The sequence below is a fragment of the Genypterus blacodes genome, unplaced genomic scaffold (assembly GCF_046128005.1).
Source record: "Genypterus blacodes isolate CSIRO-AG114 ecotype Tasmania unplaced genomic scaffold, CSIRO-AGI_Gbla_v1 ptg000118l_1, whole genome shotgun sequence".
Lineage (NCBI taxonomy): Eukaryota > Metazoa > Chordata > Actinopteri > Ophidiiformes > Ophidiidae > Genypterus > Genypterus blacodes.
Window position 1 is genome coordinate 1,253,807 of NW_027466921.1, and position 17,256 is coordinate 1,271,062.

The window sequence follows — 17,256 nt, forward strand, 5'->3', positions numbered from 1 at the left end:
GTCTTCAACTAGGGGAGCGAGCCAAGGCTAACTTGCCTGAACAGCGCCCTCTAGCCTCTGGAAACACTGGCATGTCCTCCTCCTCATATGTCACCAGGTCAAACCCTGCAGTTGAAGTTATGTTAGACCACTGTTAGACATTGAAGCATAATCAAGATAAAATAACGGATTCCTCAATTGCAAATCTCCCTCTACCCCGTTTTGTGTGTGATATAAAGCAACACTTGGTAAAGTGAAAGAGATGGTGGGAGGTTAACGGACGAGGGATGTCTCACTGACCTGTATATTAGCATTTTTGTAAGAGAAGTGTGTGTGTGAGGTGGTGTGGGGTGGCGGTGTGTGTGTGTGTGTGTGTGTAGGTTGTCCTGGATTCTTCTCTCCTGACCTGCCTCGTCTCTAGAGTGTGGAGGATGTAGGAAGCAGTTATTACATCCTTGATGGATACAGCAGGGAGTTGATCCGTACCCCCTCTCTCTCTCTCTCGCTCTCTCTCGCCTCCCTGTGTGTGTGTGTGTGTGTGTGTGTGTGTGTGTGTGTGTGTGTGTGTGTGTGTGTGTGTGTGACAAAGTGTACTGTACTTGCCCTATTTTGCCCCAGTTTATTGTCCTTCACCCTACAGCAGTTTTGCACACACACACACACACACGCACTATTTCAGCTCTCACATGGTCTATTTATTGAGTTTTGAAGCGAAGCACCAATGGTGGAATCCTTTCATTGAAAACGCACATAGAGAAGATGTGTAATCTCTGATACACAGGTTGATTGATAAATTCTGATCCTGACACAAATGCTTGAAACGATTGAAGTCCTCTCACGTTTTTTGCACATCGACTTCATTCATTTGAGGTCAGCCATGATTCCAAAGTTTACAAGTTGCAGCTGTGGCAAAGTTTCTCAAACTGTCCATGACTGTGGCTTTAAACTAGTTCAGCCCACTTTAGTCATCTGGCCTCAAACACAATGGATCGCATTTGTTCCTTTAGTTCTTGTGAATTTGACCACGTTTGAGTCACAAACGTGTTTCCTTTGGCTTTCCTGCCTCCCACAATACCGCCAATGTGTACGTCCTTTACCTAGAACCTCCTCCTCTTCCCCTTCCTCCTCCTCCTCCCTCCTCTTCACATCTCCGTCTTTCTCCTACATCTTCCCCCTCATTAGGCTGCTTTATTATGCAAATAAGTGTTGGATCAGATCACTTCAACTTTACCACACACACACACAAACACACCCAGGCAGCAGCAGAATGCTGACAATGAAAACTGAACATCAGGTGTAGAAATTCATCTGTTATCGAGTTAAATGAACACAAGTGTCTTAAATTCAGTGTGAAAATGTTATAATATCTCTCGCAGGATAAATGTTACAGTGTTATTCAGGGATTCGGCTGTTAAGTCCCGAGTGATTCCTCCTTCAGCTTCAGTTGATGAAGCTTCTGCTGCGCCAGTGTCAGATTTAAACACACACACAATATAAAGCGGTCCGTGTTAAGTCGAACATAAAGAGCCGGGAGTCTATTACAGACCTTGGTTAGTGATTGTGATTAACTCTGGCTGCTCTCATCACATTAGAGGAAGTAGACATTACATTTAAAGCTTTAGTTTGGACTCTTAATGCGTCTCTCAGTTGATGGATACTGGCACACACACACACACACACACAGTCTGTCTCGCTGCCACGTGAATAAACTCTAATATGTTCCCAATGTGATTATCATGGAAAATGACATTATAATTGAACGTAAGAGAGATGGAATGCGCAGCAATTTGCCCCAAGACGCGACTTATCAATGCCAGATATTGCTTTCATTTATATTCCTGTCAGAAAGGAGTTCATTTTATTGGATTACAAACATATTAGCTTCAACAAATGGATTGGTACCCTGTGTAATGGATGCATTTGTCACCTGTGCGTGTTGGGAGTTTTCCTTAGTAATGAATTAGAGTCTCTCTGTTTGTTTGTCTCTTATTGAGTTGCACCAGGGTTACATTGATTTGATGTGATGCATATGGATTCGAATGGAAATTGGCCATTGAATTATACAAGTTTGCTGTCATGCATTTAACGTCCCGTAGTTTCCTAACCGACTTTGATCTTTGGACAGATCTGAGGCAAGGGTTGCTTTGTGGGGGGTCAGGGTGCTTGCAGGTGCCATTACAAGAGAATCTAGATAACGTTTCTGTTTCAAAGAAAGCTGCTACAATGGAGGCAAAGAGGATGGCTGCAGAGAAAAGGACAGGAAAGCCACATGAGAGGAAACAGAGGAGGAGGAGGTGGGCAGGATGGAGGAGAGGGAGTGAAAGTCGATGTGCTTATTGGGTCTCGTGGAGAGGAAAAAAAGGAAAGAGGAGGAAGCGGTTTTAAAAACAATCGGTTGGTGGGTTCGGTGTTGCGCTCCTGCCAGACTGGAGGTCTCCGGCGAACGACCACAACACAGCACATCAGGGCGTCGGAACCCATCAAAGCGGCCGCTGCAGACTGGTTTGACCACTTTTGCTCCTCCAAACCCATAATGGGATCATAAAGTAAAGTGATTAGTCCACAGTGTGCTACTGTGTGTGGCTCTTCTTTCACTTTGATACTTCCATGACTCGGATTTGTTTGTTGTGGTCGCTCTTATATTACACAGGATTATCTCTTATTGTCATCGCACACAGCACTGATTCCCATACAACCAGACAGAGGTGAAGGTCAAAGGTTAAGGACGAAGGCATTTTCCCTGCCTGACGTCAATCAGGTTAGTCAGGCAGGTCAGAGGTCCCCGGGTGGGTCTAAGATGTTAGATCCCTTTGAGTATAATTCTGGTCATGTATGTCCAATAGAATCTTATCTGTGATTCTAATGGGATTACACAGATGCAGTGATGGATTACAGTGATTCAGGTTCCATCAGGGTGGTATTAGTGTTAATCAGTAACCCTGCTGGAAGCTCCGGTAACCTTTCACGGTGCGGAGCAAAAGCTGGCGTTTGAGATTTAGCTCCAATTAAAGTGGTGGAAACTGGATTTTAAAAAGGTCCCATCATAACTTTCCCTCCAGTAAATCCTCCCGTGAAACCTTTGGGGTGCTGACATGATGTCTTTGTCAGGGGCAAATGTTTCCTGTAAATGTATGCGTTGAGGTTTGTCCTTAGATTTACTCTCTCTGGAGTGATGAACAAAAAGAGAACAAAGGTTAAGAGCGTTCTTCATCCCACCAGAGCAACACGGAAAATCCCCACGCGAGTTATACTCAACATGAAACATGATATGAATCACATTTTAATTCCCCCGATTGCAATGAGAGGTGACTTATTAGGGGAATTTACCGAGTTACAGGCTAGTATTTTTCACCCCGCCGTGCAGGATAAAAGGGGCCACATGTGACCACCGGACCATCTAACTGTCATGTTAATTATTGATGAGGGTGTCTCGTGACCTCTGCTATTGATTGAGCAAAGTGTAGATCAGCTATTTGTGCTCATCGCAGAGCAGAGGGCTTTTACAACCAGCGGATCGTGTGACTGCTGCTGTTGCTGCTGTGTGTGCGTGTTTATGTACACGCAGGAATTGGGCTCAAATGCAAGGGAGAGTTCCTTTTTACTTAAGCAATGGTTTAACAATTCCAAAGGGGGCAGGCAGGCAAACAGCAGTCATAAAGCCAAGTTTACAGTCTGTGATGGAGAGAGCAGGAGAGCAGACAGACAAATCTTGAAAGACAGAATCTCCCAAAGGTGCAATCCTACACATGCACCAATCCCAATACTGCAGTAATTTTGAGCCGCTGAGCACAAAACTATGTACTGACCGGAATGTGTATAAACTTGACTTTGTGGGTCAACTGTGGGTTCCTCATGACCACAATCAGAAATAGGCGGAAAATACTTTAGTACACATAAGGACGCTAGAGTATAACGTTCACCGCATATTAAGCAAAAGAAGCTGTTGGATTGACTGTTTAGTGCACATGTATGTAGGGACAGAATGCTTATTATGGAACTGGTAGCACATGTGAGGTGAACTCAGTAGTGACTGCTGGTGGACAGGTGAGGAACTGCAGCCTGGTCCCCATGTGTGCGTGTGTGCATCACAGTGATTCATGCTGTTGTTGTTGCTGCTGCTGCTCTCATTGATTTAAATGTAAATAATAGATGAATCACAGGGGATCACCTTCATATGTTCCTCCTCTGTAAATATTTCATCTTCTCTGTATCTGTGAAGGCAAGTGTGTGTGTGTGCGTGCGTGTGTGTTATACATTCCGGGGAATATCATCTTAGCACACCTTCTGTGCATTTAATTAATCACGCGTACTCTGTCATCTGTAGAGGTGCTACGCTTCCTCTCCTGAGAGACACACACACACACGTACGCACACACACACACACACACACCCATCCTGCTGGTGAATGTCAGTGTAACACATGCTGCAGATGAGCACGTCCGTCTGATTTTACCATCAGCTGTCTCTCTTCCCGTCTTCTCCATCTTGGCAAACTCCTCTTGCGACACTCTTGTAAAAATATTTTGTGGGGTTGTCGGGTTGAAAATACGACATTTCACTACTGTCATCTGAATATCCCAAAGTGGAAGTGCAGCAGTGGTCATTAATTTTACGCTGAAGTTTTACGAGGCCGTCTACGTGCGAAACAGGGTTCACGACTCTCACACACACAGAAGAGCCTCTGTACATCGTCCCACTTTATCCCACTAACCACTAATATCTGATTTGTTTTACTCTAAAAGAAGAAGGGCGCCGTGTTATCTAAAATAAACACATAAATTAAATTAATCTAAAAAACACTCGGGAAGAACCCTGCGAACCTGAACACGTCAACATCTCTACATTAATTAGCATATTTCCATAAGTGATAAGCGTTTTGTAATTGGCGGTGCGAGCGATGCCAGACGTTACGTACGACGGTAGCTTAAATGGAAACAGATTGTGTTGGACCCCGGCCCAGTAATTTAACCGTCCAGTGAATACAGTGAAGGCATCTTTGTTTGGTGTTATCCAGAGGTGAGGCGTTCAGGGCCCTGCGTGCTCTGTCACAGCCTGTTTATACTTACAGGGATCAGATTAAAGCTTCATCCGTCTCTGCTGCAAGATTAATTCATTTCGCCTCCTTGTCTGTTTATCCACGGCTCTGTTTTGTGTTTCTTTTGAGAGCGTGTGTGTGTTTGTGTGTGTGTGTGTATGCACCGGGGGGGGGGGGGGGTTTATGCTGACCTAAGCGGTTGTCTTGCCGCTTCTGTTACCTGATTGGCCGGAGGTACTGGCTGTCAGGTTTAATTTCCTGGTGTGTCCTCCAATCAGGGTGGTCTGTTTTGTGTGTGTCAGCAACTGTTGTGGTTGTCATGCTACTAGTAATACACACACACATGCACACACACACACACACACACACAGAGAGAGAGCGAGGTGGCAGTGCAGTATTTATTGCAGCGCGGGGACCTTGGTGTGCCAGTGTCAGTGATGGATATGTCAGTGGTATCAGCAGTGTTGGCTGGTGCAGGAGTGTGTTGTCCACCAGTGGGATCTGTCAGAGTCGTTCTGCTGAGCCCACACATTCTGCTGGCTCGCCGCTGTTGCTCCAAGCCATTTTTTAAATCCTGTGTGTGTGTGTGTGTGTGTGTGTGTGTGCATGTGTATGAGTGTGTGTGTGTGAGAGTGAGAGAGAGAGGGGGACAGAGAGTTTGTGTGATTGATGTAAAGGTGTCGCCTCATCACCAAAATGAGGTCGGGTACAATCAGTTCCATCCATGTCTGCTATGAGCGATGTGATGCCTTTTAATTGGTTGATTTATTGCATAATTGATCAACGCCGCCCTCCTTTTCTATTCCAAGCGATGAACCCAAATTGATCCCAATGTTCCACAGTCAAGAGGGGATTTCCTAAATGCTGTTTTAGAAACTCATCACCCCCACAAATATCTATAGGACAGAACTATCGCTCTCCTTCTTTTGTCCAGTTTATCCTGGTTTGTCACGATACAAACTTAACACAGTGAAGCGTTTGTACCCTACTTGGTGCTGAAATACCTCCGGTGCTTAGGAGCACACAGCACTGCGGTGATGTTAACCCCGACTGACTGTGAGCAGTAAAGTGGACTTAAACGTGCTCAGCCAGGCTTTTTACCGGCTTAAACGCTTTGCATCCCCCATCATGGAGCCCGGATCAGATGACAAGGGTTTCAAACATGAGAGACCGGGGGAGGGAAATGGTGAAGGGAACGTGAGATCTTTCCGCACACACACACAGACACACACACACACACACACAGAGACAGACACACAGAGTACGGTTCCATGCTGCGTACATGCACAGGTGGAATGTCACTAGATTGCAACACGCCTCTGCGAAAGGAGGTAAAACAAGTGCTGATTGCAGTCGTATTAGCCGAGATATTTAAAGAGCGAAAACACTTTTATCTGAGGGGACAGTCTGCATAATTCATAAGTTCACACCGCAGCTTCTGAAGAATGGAGGCGGAGAAGGAGAGGCAAAGGAATCTGTGGGAATCTCTTTCTTCTTTTACCAGCAGCTAATGGGCGCTCATTTCCTTAACAGTGGTTTTACATTCGATCCTCATCTAACGATTTTTTACCTGTATCTGTGTGTGTGTGTGTGTGTGTGTGTGTGTGTGTGTGAGAGAAGTACTCCCTGTGTGTCATCTTTACTCGCTTGTGTTTTATGTGCTATTGATTTGCCCCTCCAGACAAAACCTGAGCGTATAAATGCATTAAGCGTTAGTGATACAAAGTGTGTGGCGTAAATACTGCAGATTGATGCGCTACACCGTTGAAAAAAAAGTGAAACCATTCACGTTGAGTAACATCCGTCTTCTCTCCTCTCTTTTGTCTCCCAGTGTGCCGGGCAGGCTTCTACAAAGCCTCACTTGGGAACATGGAATGCTCCAAGTGTCCCCCACACAGCTTCTCCCACCATGAGGGGGCGCTGCACTGTGGCTGTGAGAAGAACTACTACCGTGCTGAGGGAGACCCGGCGTCCATGGCCTGCACCCGTAAGTGTAACAAAGTAACATAACAATCAGATACAGATATTAAGCATCACGTATGGGTCTTTGTTTTAAGGCATGCGGAAAGTTGGTGTAGGAGGTGCAGCACACAGATGATCAACAACTTCATTTAGCTTTCAAATAGGATGAGAGATTGCGATTTTAAGGATGAGAAGCCTGGTTTTTATGTTACCAAGGTTGGAAAATGATGAGGTGCCGCGCCCTGACGTCATATTTACTGCCTGTGATCAAAGAACAGAGAGGAGCAGGCAGGTTTACAGCAGAGCTTCATAAATGCATAATCAACACAGTCCAGATGATGTCACCCAGACAATGTCACAGACCTCCAATGGCTGTGTTAGTGTTTGTCAGCTGCAGTGCGTCTGTGATAATAGTGTCCAATTTCCCAATCAGCAGTGAAAAATAGTTTTTCCCCGGACCAACAAGGTCAACATTCCGATTTTATGTATGTATATGTATAAGGTCAGTGAAGCCACAGCTGCTCTGTCACAAGCTCTCCACTCTCCACTCCCCACACGCTTCCCTTTGTCTTCCTCCCCATGCAAATGGTTTGCAGATGCAGACGCCTCCTGCAAAGCCTTTTTCCCCCAAAAAAATGCATCCCCCCTTAAAAACTATAAATCACCACATTCCCTCACGTCAGATTATGAGTACGTGCTTTTTTAACGGGAGGGAGGGTGCGACACACACCGGAGAAAGTACGGCAGAAAATCTGAAACGACGCCCAGAGCCACAGACAGAATCCTAATTAGGGGAAGAAGATGCTCAGTGTTGTAATCTTCGGCAGCATCTTGTCAGGTAGGCAAATTCCTCCTCAGTGGGATCGAATCAGCAGCGTGGCAGCTTTAATGAAGAGATACTTTGATAGAAGATAACGATCGTAATTATTCCATAATGTGGATTTCGCTGTTGGCACGGAGCTCAAGGTTATTTACAGTCGGCTTTATTCTTACACGAAAACCCTCGCAGGTAATATCTCCACGAAAAATGAATCCCAAACGGATTCAACCTCCGCCAAGAAAAACACAAAAAAGTTCTGAAGTTCCTCCACTGCAGGAACCAGGTTGAATTCAGAAAATCCTGCTACATGTACACATGCACAGTAATGAGCATGGGGCCTGGGAAGAAGGTGCAGCGAAGGGTTAACGCACACTGTACATCGCCGGCGAGGGATCGAAGAGCACGCATACCTCCTCGGTCCCTACACGCCATAATTCATGTCACATGTTAATCTCCATGTCGATGTATTATTTTGACATTGGGAATTAGCATGTGATTGCCTACATGTGTGTGTAGTGTGTGTGTGTGTGTGTGTGCGGAGGGCGAGTCAGCGAGGTGCATGTGCCTGACGGTTCTGGCTGCGCACAGATGACCCATAGGACTCCCACGTGATTGGATCAAATCTCTGAAAATATTGTAAGATTTCTAGAATTCACAGATTAGTGCAGCGCACACATGGATATCGTCAGTGACAGGGGATGCAAACTGTATACACACACACACATACTGTACATATATGAACATGCTGTGGGGGAGAGTTTTGACCTCAGGCACAACGCTGTATACGTTTCAGGAAGAATATGCTAAATAAATAAAGCCAGTAAACTCTCAAATTTAATCAATATGACGTTTTTTTTTTTGCGATGAGTTCAATGACATCAGTTTGCCCATCTAAGCAGTTTAAAGTGAGCACAGCTGACGACAACGTGTAACTAAAGATGGACAGATGAAAGAGAGGAGATAAAGATGCTGGAGAAGCGCTCAAGGGGTTAATCCACCCTCGTCGGTGTGTGTATGGGTCCGGGTACAAAAGTGTACACAGCATATGCAACATGTGTTCTACTTTTGTTACATGTGCTTTAACAAACAGAATTAGACATGGAGGTCGTGTTTCCCTGCTGTCCCTTTTCTTATGGCCAATTATGTCAGACACAGCTTGGTTTTGTCTTAAACTCTACATAATATTAAACATGTTTAAAGCAGTCTTCTATTTGGCTCTGCTGGATTTGCAGATTTCCTCTGGATCAAACTCTTTTGTTGAATCTTTCATTTTATTCCCTTCTCTCACACACACACACACACACACACACACACTCTCTGGGAGCAGTAACGGTACTGTATTTTAGATTATGCAGACAGGAGTTCTGCATATCTTTGGATGCAGAGTAAATTCCTTCTGTCAAATCAAACAAACCAAACAAAACCTTTTTTATCCGAAAACACAATCCGACAAAGCTTGTCTCCGCCTCCGTCGCCTTCCCGACTTCCCGCCCCCCCTCCATCCCTCCCTCCCTCTCGCCATCTCGCCGGAGCGATTTGACGGTCTTGTTCTCTTCCTGAGTGTAATTACAGTCACAGTTTTGATATAAAGTCTGGAATTATTCAGAGGGATCTGTTTGTAATAAGACGTTTCACTTTAATATGTCGGAGTCTGACTTCTCCCTGGGAAAAAGGAAACCAGACACACACTCACGTGACCCCTGATATTAACATGGTGAACTGCAGTTACAGAGCTGTCGTGTGTGTGTGTGATGTGTCTGTGTGATGTGCGTGTGTGTGCTTTATATCAGTAAGGAAAGAAACTGCATTATTTCTTGGATGTATATTCACAGCATTTATGACTGAGACTTTTTTCACAACAGCATTGTTCGGTTTTGTTTTTAATTTCACACCAGCCCCAACATTCTGTGTAAAATGTACTAGTGTGTCATTCCAACAATGCTGCCTTTGTTACAGAGGAGCATAGAAACTCACAATGACCAAGAATTTGATTTGAAATTCAGGAAAAGGCTGCAGAACATTAGAGTATTGTTTAGTGTCAGGGGAAGAAACATTTTAACTTGTTTATTGAAATATCTCAGAACGTACCAAGTATCTCAGTTCGGTGCTGAGTCATTCAAGGTCAGATGTAGCGAGCGAGCGAAGGAGCATGGGATTTATGCTTTGATTCCGCAAACCAGTCAAAATGCCCTCGAGCAAGGCACTTATCTGACAGGTGTGAATACATGTAAGAGCAGCAGTTATAGTAGGTGGTGTTGAATATGCTCCTTCTGTATCTTCTTCTCCGCCCTTCCCCCATCCTCGTTTGTCCTTCCTTCTTTCCACTAATCAAACCTCCTCCTAAGCGTCTTCCTCCTCTTCCGCTCAGTGACATCTTCTCGCGCTCGTTTCTAACCCATCCGCTCTCCCTCCAACTTCTACCTCCTCGTCCAAACTCGCCTCTTGATCGTCTCCTTTCCTCCGTTTCTGCCAGGTCCTCCGTCACCTCCGCGGAACGTGATCTCCTCCATCAACGAGACGTCGGTCATCCTGGAATGGGGCTGGCCGGAAGACAGCGGAGGGAGGCGGGACATGGCCTTTTCCGTGGTCTGCAAGCGTTGCCGGGGCGGAAGCTCCAACACGAGCGTCCAGCATTGCGAGCCTTGCCGGAGCAACGTGCGCTTCCTGCCGAGAGCCACGGGCCTCCGCAACACAACGGTGACGGTGGCCGACCTGCTGGCCCACACCAACTACACCTTTGAGATAGAAGCGCTGAACGCCGTGTCGCCGCTGACACCCAAGATGAGGCAGTACGCAGCCGTAACCATCACCACCAACCAAGCCGGTGAGATCCCAGTTAGACCATTGAATCTACAGCCAGTCTTTCTTCCTCACCAGTGGTTCTAAGCCTGTTTTTGTAGTTTGAGCCCCCGAGTGTCAAAGTTGACCCCTCCCAAAGTTCAAGATGCTGGAGGACAGAGTGTAGCTGTAGCTTGACACACTCATCTGATTTCAGGGTGTTTGGTGTTTGTTTGTGCTTTAAAGAAAACACAGACGGACAAGTAAACCCATGCAAGATGTTGTTTTCAATGAAATGCCAGTATTTGGTCTTGCTTCTCCTTTTTTCTCTTCTAAACTTGAATCTGGAGCGACACAACTGGATGGACTCTTGTATTCCTCTTCTGTAGAGAATAAATTGTACTTGTAAGCACACCTTGCTATACGAGGCTGAACTACCACAAGGTTTTCAAGTGGCACCAGTTCAGACACACTTCTCGAAACAACCAACACTCCAGGCGATCATTGGTTCCACTTGCCCGGTTGAATGAGGTCAACAGGCTGGTTTGTTGGATCTTGTCACTTCTCATTCTGAGAATTTGGAAGTATCTGGAAAGTCTTGAACCTCACAAGAAACGGTCTAACCAAGTCCATCTCAGCAGACTAGGCGTGACTGATGACTGGAGAACAAAATATGTCTAAGTAGTTTTGGTTTGTCTGTGCGGTTTTGTCGAAGTTTACTTGGTTCTCCTGGTGTCACTTGCATTTTGGCCACCGTGGGAGATTCGTACCGGAATGAAATCACGTGAGAAAGGACGGCGTTTTAATTTCAGACCCCCTGCAACTCAGATGGCTTAGAATCATCTCAGACAGAAGAAAGAATCTCTCTTCTTTGGCCTGTGACTCCCAACTCAGTGGAACTCAAGAAGAGAAATAATCACATTTGATTGTAGACTCACAAAGCCACATCGTACTTCTCAAATGTTTGGCTGAGGAGTTGATTCACAGCGGTCTCCTCCGCTGACAGATCAGCATGATGAAGCATTCCTACGACTTATTACATGAATGCACTTTTACCACTGTTTTTTCCCTCTAAACAATAGATGTGGAAATATCACATTTCTCATAAATTTTTCTCGAAAATCCGATTCGGAACGCATATGTGGAGAGGAGCCGCCTCGCGCTTGATCTTATATCTATACGGCCTCGTTTGGATCGCAGGGTTTCTTGAAGTCGAGGTCATTATCTAAACCACTTCCCATAATTTGCTGATTGGTCCAAGCTTCCAGCTGCCACGCTCAATTTATACTCGCTGGAGTTTTTCCTGATTAAAATCTTGTAAAAACCCAAGTTTGCCAGACTTAGATCAGTTTCAGCTCAACTTTGAAGTACAAGAAAACAAACATGATGGATGTGAGTGTGTGCTTTGTTATATTAGACGTAACTGTGTCTGTTCATAAGGAATAACAGCTACCTAACTCAGGGATACTGTAGCTCTCTGATCACACACACACACGCTACGTTCCAGTCTCGTACACTTTAGTCCACATGTTCCACACACATGCACTCCAACCATCATCCCACAGACTTTTACAAGGAGATCCCAGGCCGGTATTCTCTTGTTTAACGACCAGGATTAGATGTCTCCCCCCTTCTTCAAGAAATATCTTGTCGTCTTAAAAGACACTCTTTAACGTGAGGATGGATTCCTAAAACCTCCATCAATCCATTACACAAATATCTCCACGGATCGCATCCTGAGGAGGAGGAGGAAAACGCACATGGAAGGGCTGCTGTGAAATTCCAAGAGACAAATCAATCTCGCTGCAGTAGAAAGCGCCAAACCTCACAAATCCCCCACTGTACTATGAAAAGCACAATGGTCTCACTTTAGTACGTCCATTTATTCTCTTCCTGTCCCCTCTCCCCTCACCATCTCTTATTTTCTCTTCCACTTTGTGTGTCAGCAGTTTACTTTTTTTGTTTGCTCTTTTCATCACACCCTTTTGGTCTCTCGTTGACTTTTGGTCTCTCCTTCTGGACACTTCTTCCGGATTCTTTCTTTCCAAACCTTAGCACTCGTGAGAAACGGCAGTAGAAGCAGGAGGAACCAGAGTCTCTCTCTGCTTGGTTTCTTCATCAGCCATTTAAAAACAGATGAAGATTGAGGCAAGATCTGTCAATGTGGTTGGATCGGGTGAACTCCACACCTTGATCATGGATGGTAGATGACTGTGAATGTCCTCCATGTCAAAAAAGAACATTTGCATGCAGACACAGAGCTTCTACCTGCTGTGATCTCTTCGCAGTTCTGCTTTATAAATTATGAATGTTCAGAAGGAGAGGTGACTTAATTCATAAGGTTCTGTGGGTTGAAATGGAGCGGACACAGTCAGTGGTTTCCTGAGTGCGGTATGATAGCTGAGTTAAGAGTTTTGTAGACAGGAAAGCTACACAAGCGACTCTGTAAAGCACATTGTACAGCAGGTACTGTGGTTTTTATTGTATTTTACGGCGGTGTCTAAGTATTTTACAGTGCAGCATAAGGTGGCGATTAATCAGAATGATCTCTGAGCTGTAAAGCATCTGCAGAGGTTCCTGTTCCCGCATCGGCGGTTTCGTGCTGTGAGAGGGGGAGGGAGGTCGGGGGAAGCTTTACAGTATTATAGCTCTGTGATTAATGTGAACGCTGGGCTACAATCCACAAACAGACACAAACAAACTCAAAGCAGGGGATCCGGAGGAGTCTGGGTTTGTTAAGTGTCCCGCACCTTGAGGACAGACTCAGACAAGTGGCTCAGTGGAAAAGACACGAGGCCAACAGATGTCATAGAGGAGACATGGTTGCCTAAAATGACTAATTTGTGCATTCAAGCGTAGTAATCATGGCCTCAGATGACTACGCGGTGCGCTCAGTGTACTTTACTTTTCACCTCAGTCCTAATTTATTGCCTGACACGAGTCAAAGTGATGAATTGTACACTGATGTTACCTCCAAATTAACACATTTGTCCCCATCATTCAGTGTCAGCTTTCCTCCAACAGTTACAGTTCTATTTTCATTTTAGTTTAAGAGTTGTGAGTATTTTGTGATTGTCAAACACAACAGCAAACACATTTAGTTATTATGCCATTAGTTATTTGAGGGAGCCAATGGACTCATTCCAGGCGTCACATTAAGGGAAACAGAACCAGTATTTCTCCTGATACGGACAGATTCTCACATTCTTAAGGAGGAGGATGATTCAGTTCTAACCAGCAGCAGATTTTGACGGCTGTCTGTCCACATTTACTTTGTCAGAATGAATTATTGCGCTGTGTTTTGACAGCCGCGCGGTTAAAGTACGTTTATAGCACCGCAGCAGCTGTTGATTCTGACACGCATGACTGCAAGCAAAGAAATACGCCGCGGCATCGGTGGACGTGTCTGTAAATTGTTATGTTGACTGTTCAAATCTGCAAAATACATCTGGCACAGTGTTTTCCTGCGATTACCGACTGCATCGACGACTGAACTCACGACTGAACGTGAAGGGAGTCTGAGAAAACACGTATACATCCAGCGTACACACATTCGCACATGTATACAGTGTTGAGGCCTATATGGAGGGACCTTGTCATCTTAATGAACGCATGAAAGGTCACGTGTACAGACGGTACACACAGTACAGACACACACTTATTTGTGTGACCCGTCTGCTCTATTTGCTTTGTTTTGTCACAGCTGGGTTGTGTTAGAAGTGACAGGGGCCAGACATGACCTCTTTAAAGTGACAAGACGAGGACGGGCTGTAAATAGAGATTTCTTGTGTGTGTGTTTGTGTGTGTGTCTGCTAAAATATGTGTTTGTGTCGAGACGCATTTTGGATTTTGCGCTTTGTATTTTTAAGCGAAGACAAACCAAATAAAAGACAATGTGGTTTAGAAAAGCGATCTGTTGTGGGTTTAGGGAGGATTAGGACGAGTGAGTGTGATGTGAACAAATATGAGGCTTATAAACATAAAGTGTGTGTGTGTGTGTGCTCAGAATGGTGAAATCTGCCTTAAATGTTTGATCAAATTGATCATCTGAAGAGCAGGGTTTGTATTTCCATATCAGACAATGCAGACACAAACAATCCAAATGATCTAGCAAGCATACACACATCTCAACAGCTTCACCACACACACATACACACACCTCTCAGATATCTCATTCTGCAGCTGCACCCACTCTATCAGCCTTGAGAGTTTACACGGATTACGTATGTCAGCGCACTAGCCCCGCCCGTCTACACGCTTTCTCTCAGACTCAGACAAACACACACACACACACTTGACACACACTTGACACACACACACACACACACACACTTGACACACACACACACACACACACACACACACACACACACACACACACACACACACACACACATAGAGAGGTGCTGTTAAAAGCTGGATTAAGTGTCTGGAAAGGAGCAGTGTGTCCTGGAAGTGTCGTCAAGGTGCTGTCAGACATCACTCTTCTGTTTGCTTCTCCTCTCCTCTACTCTGTCAGAGCTTTGTTGATGGACACAGACACACTGTCCAGTTAATCAATGGTCACGAACTGCTCTTCGTTTTGATTGGTCCTTTACATCCATAACGTGCTAACATGCCTAGATCTGCTTCCATTCACTCTTTAACGGACACGCCCAACTAGTATGAGACTGGACTGGGCCGCGACCTGTAGGTGGTAGGTCAGGTGTCCCCTCAGATTTCCAGGAGAGCCTAATATGCCACAGCCTAAAAAAAAAGGTTTTCACTCAGTGTGCATACACAGCAGTGCTGCAGTTAAGGAGAGTAAAATTTAATAAATACATTTTGCCTATTCAAGCTCTGCAGGGTTTAAAAACAGACTGAATGAAAATGTCTTCATTAAATGATTAGCTTGACTTAATTTCACCGTGTTGAAGTGAAATCATTAATTCCTTCTAAACTATATCTTACTACTATAACAGAATGTACTATAGAATGATAGTGTTAACATATTCAGCCAATATAGGATTAACTATGCGACAGGTTTAGTCTGCATGGCGTCTCTCGTCACACAGGTGAATGAAACTCAATGCCGCTTTGGTGTTTATTGATTAAAAAACAAACATCGGTTTTGCATTTATTCCAACGAGACAAAGGAACAGTGACCGCAGAGAAGTGCTTGGCAGTGCACATGCATGAGAGTGAGGGGAGGAGGAGAAAGTATGGAGGAGAAGGAGGAGATGAACTTAAAGCTGCCTCAGAGCGGTGCAGACACAGTAAATCATTACCACCATAAACCACAGAGCCAATAAAAAGCACAGCCTCGCCCCACTATCAGAACCAGAGGGAGAGGAGGAGGAGGCAGGGAAACAGATTCTCCCCATCTGGATTCATTACGGGAGAAAAAATAACTTCCTTTGCAAATACACATGGAAACACACAAACACACACATACACACACACACGGTGCAGCTATGTAATCACAATCAAGAAAGGCTCGAACATTTCAAAGACAAACATGTTTTTCCTGTGGTCTAATAAAATTAAAAGTCGATGCCTCAGATGCCGGGCTGGCCCTGGAGCTGCCTGGCAATTAGAGAGCAGTAAAAATGGGAAATGAGAAAGGGAGTGAAGGGAACGAGGGAGCGAGCAAGGGAGCGAAAGAGGGAGGGAGGGAGGTAGGGGAGCAGGGTTTGATGGAGGGAGAGGGATGTGCAGAATTACTAGATTGGGACCATGTGAAGTTCCCGAGGCAAAACGATGCATGGGTGAAGGACTGGCGAGGAAGAGCGAGGGCGCCAAACCGGGGGGGGGGGGGGCAGCGGGGGAAAAAGGTTTATGGAGCTTAAAATCCAACACGTCGACTACTGGAGAAACAAAGCGGAACGCTGAGGGAGAAACCAACCGCTTGTTATCCTTAACCCACCAGCCCAGACTCAGCCAGAATCCAGCAGAAACGTGTGTGTGAATCTTAAATGAATGTTTGCGGGGGGAGAGGGAGGGGGCGGAGTGTTGACGTCCTCACCTGCACCGGAGAGACTTTAAACATGTGACCCAGAAGAGGTCTTTGTTTTTCTTTGTTTTGATGACATTGATATGTGATCCCAGAGATCATTAGTCAGGTTTGATTTGGCAGCGTGCTCTGCCTCTGCTCAGCCGTGGAGACGCTCATGTTAACCATCCAGTTTGTCCTCTTATTTATTCTGGAAACGAGCGTCGTTAGTTTTGCTTTGGAGGATCTTTTTTTTCTTTCTTTCTTCCCATGAAACACCTACCAGACGCTCACTCACATGTTACTCCAATGCGTCTCCTAGTAGCAAAACAAGACTATTTATTCATGTTTAAGGAAAAGTTTAATCTGTAAACAGAGACAGTGACATGGATGAATATTGAAGGAGTAATAAGGAGTGTTGAGGGAGGCGACAGGCTGGAGTTCACCACCATGTCTGTGTTTCATCAATGCAGACCACAGATTCAGTCTGCGAGAAGCACTGCTGACACACAGCTATGTCAATATGGCAGTCAGTATGAAATATTAAATGTGGCTCTGTGACGTTTTTTTTTTTTTAGAAAAAGGACAAATGAAGAAAAGAATAAATGATTGGATAAAGATTTAGCCTCGTGTATAGCGGTGTAATGAATCTGTTTGTGTGTGTGTGTGTGTGTCTGTTTATGTCGTCCCCTTCCACTCACCCACCAACCC

At 45.1% G+C, this 17,256-nt stretch overlaps 1 protein-coding gene across 1 annotated transcript in view; it reads left to right on the forward strand.

Moving 5' to 3' along the window:
* Window positions 1-17,256, forward strand: part of epha3 (eph receptor A3) — an 82,790-nt gene that overhangs the window by 34,977 nt on the left and 30,557 nt on the right. Inside the window, exons 4-5 of the mRNA XM_076161988.1 lie at window positions 6,846-7,001; window positions 10,270-10,620. Coding sequence (XP_076018103.1) covers window positions 6,846-7,001; window positions 10,270-10,620 — 507 coding nt within the window. The remainder of the gene's footprint in view (window positions 1-6,845; window positions 7,002-10,269; window positions 10,621-17,256) is intronic.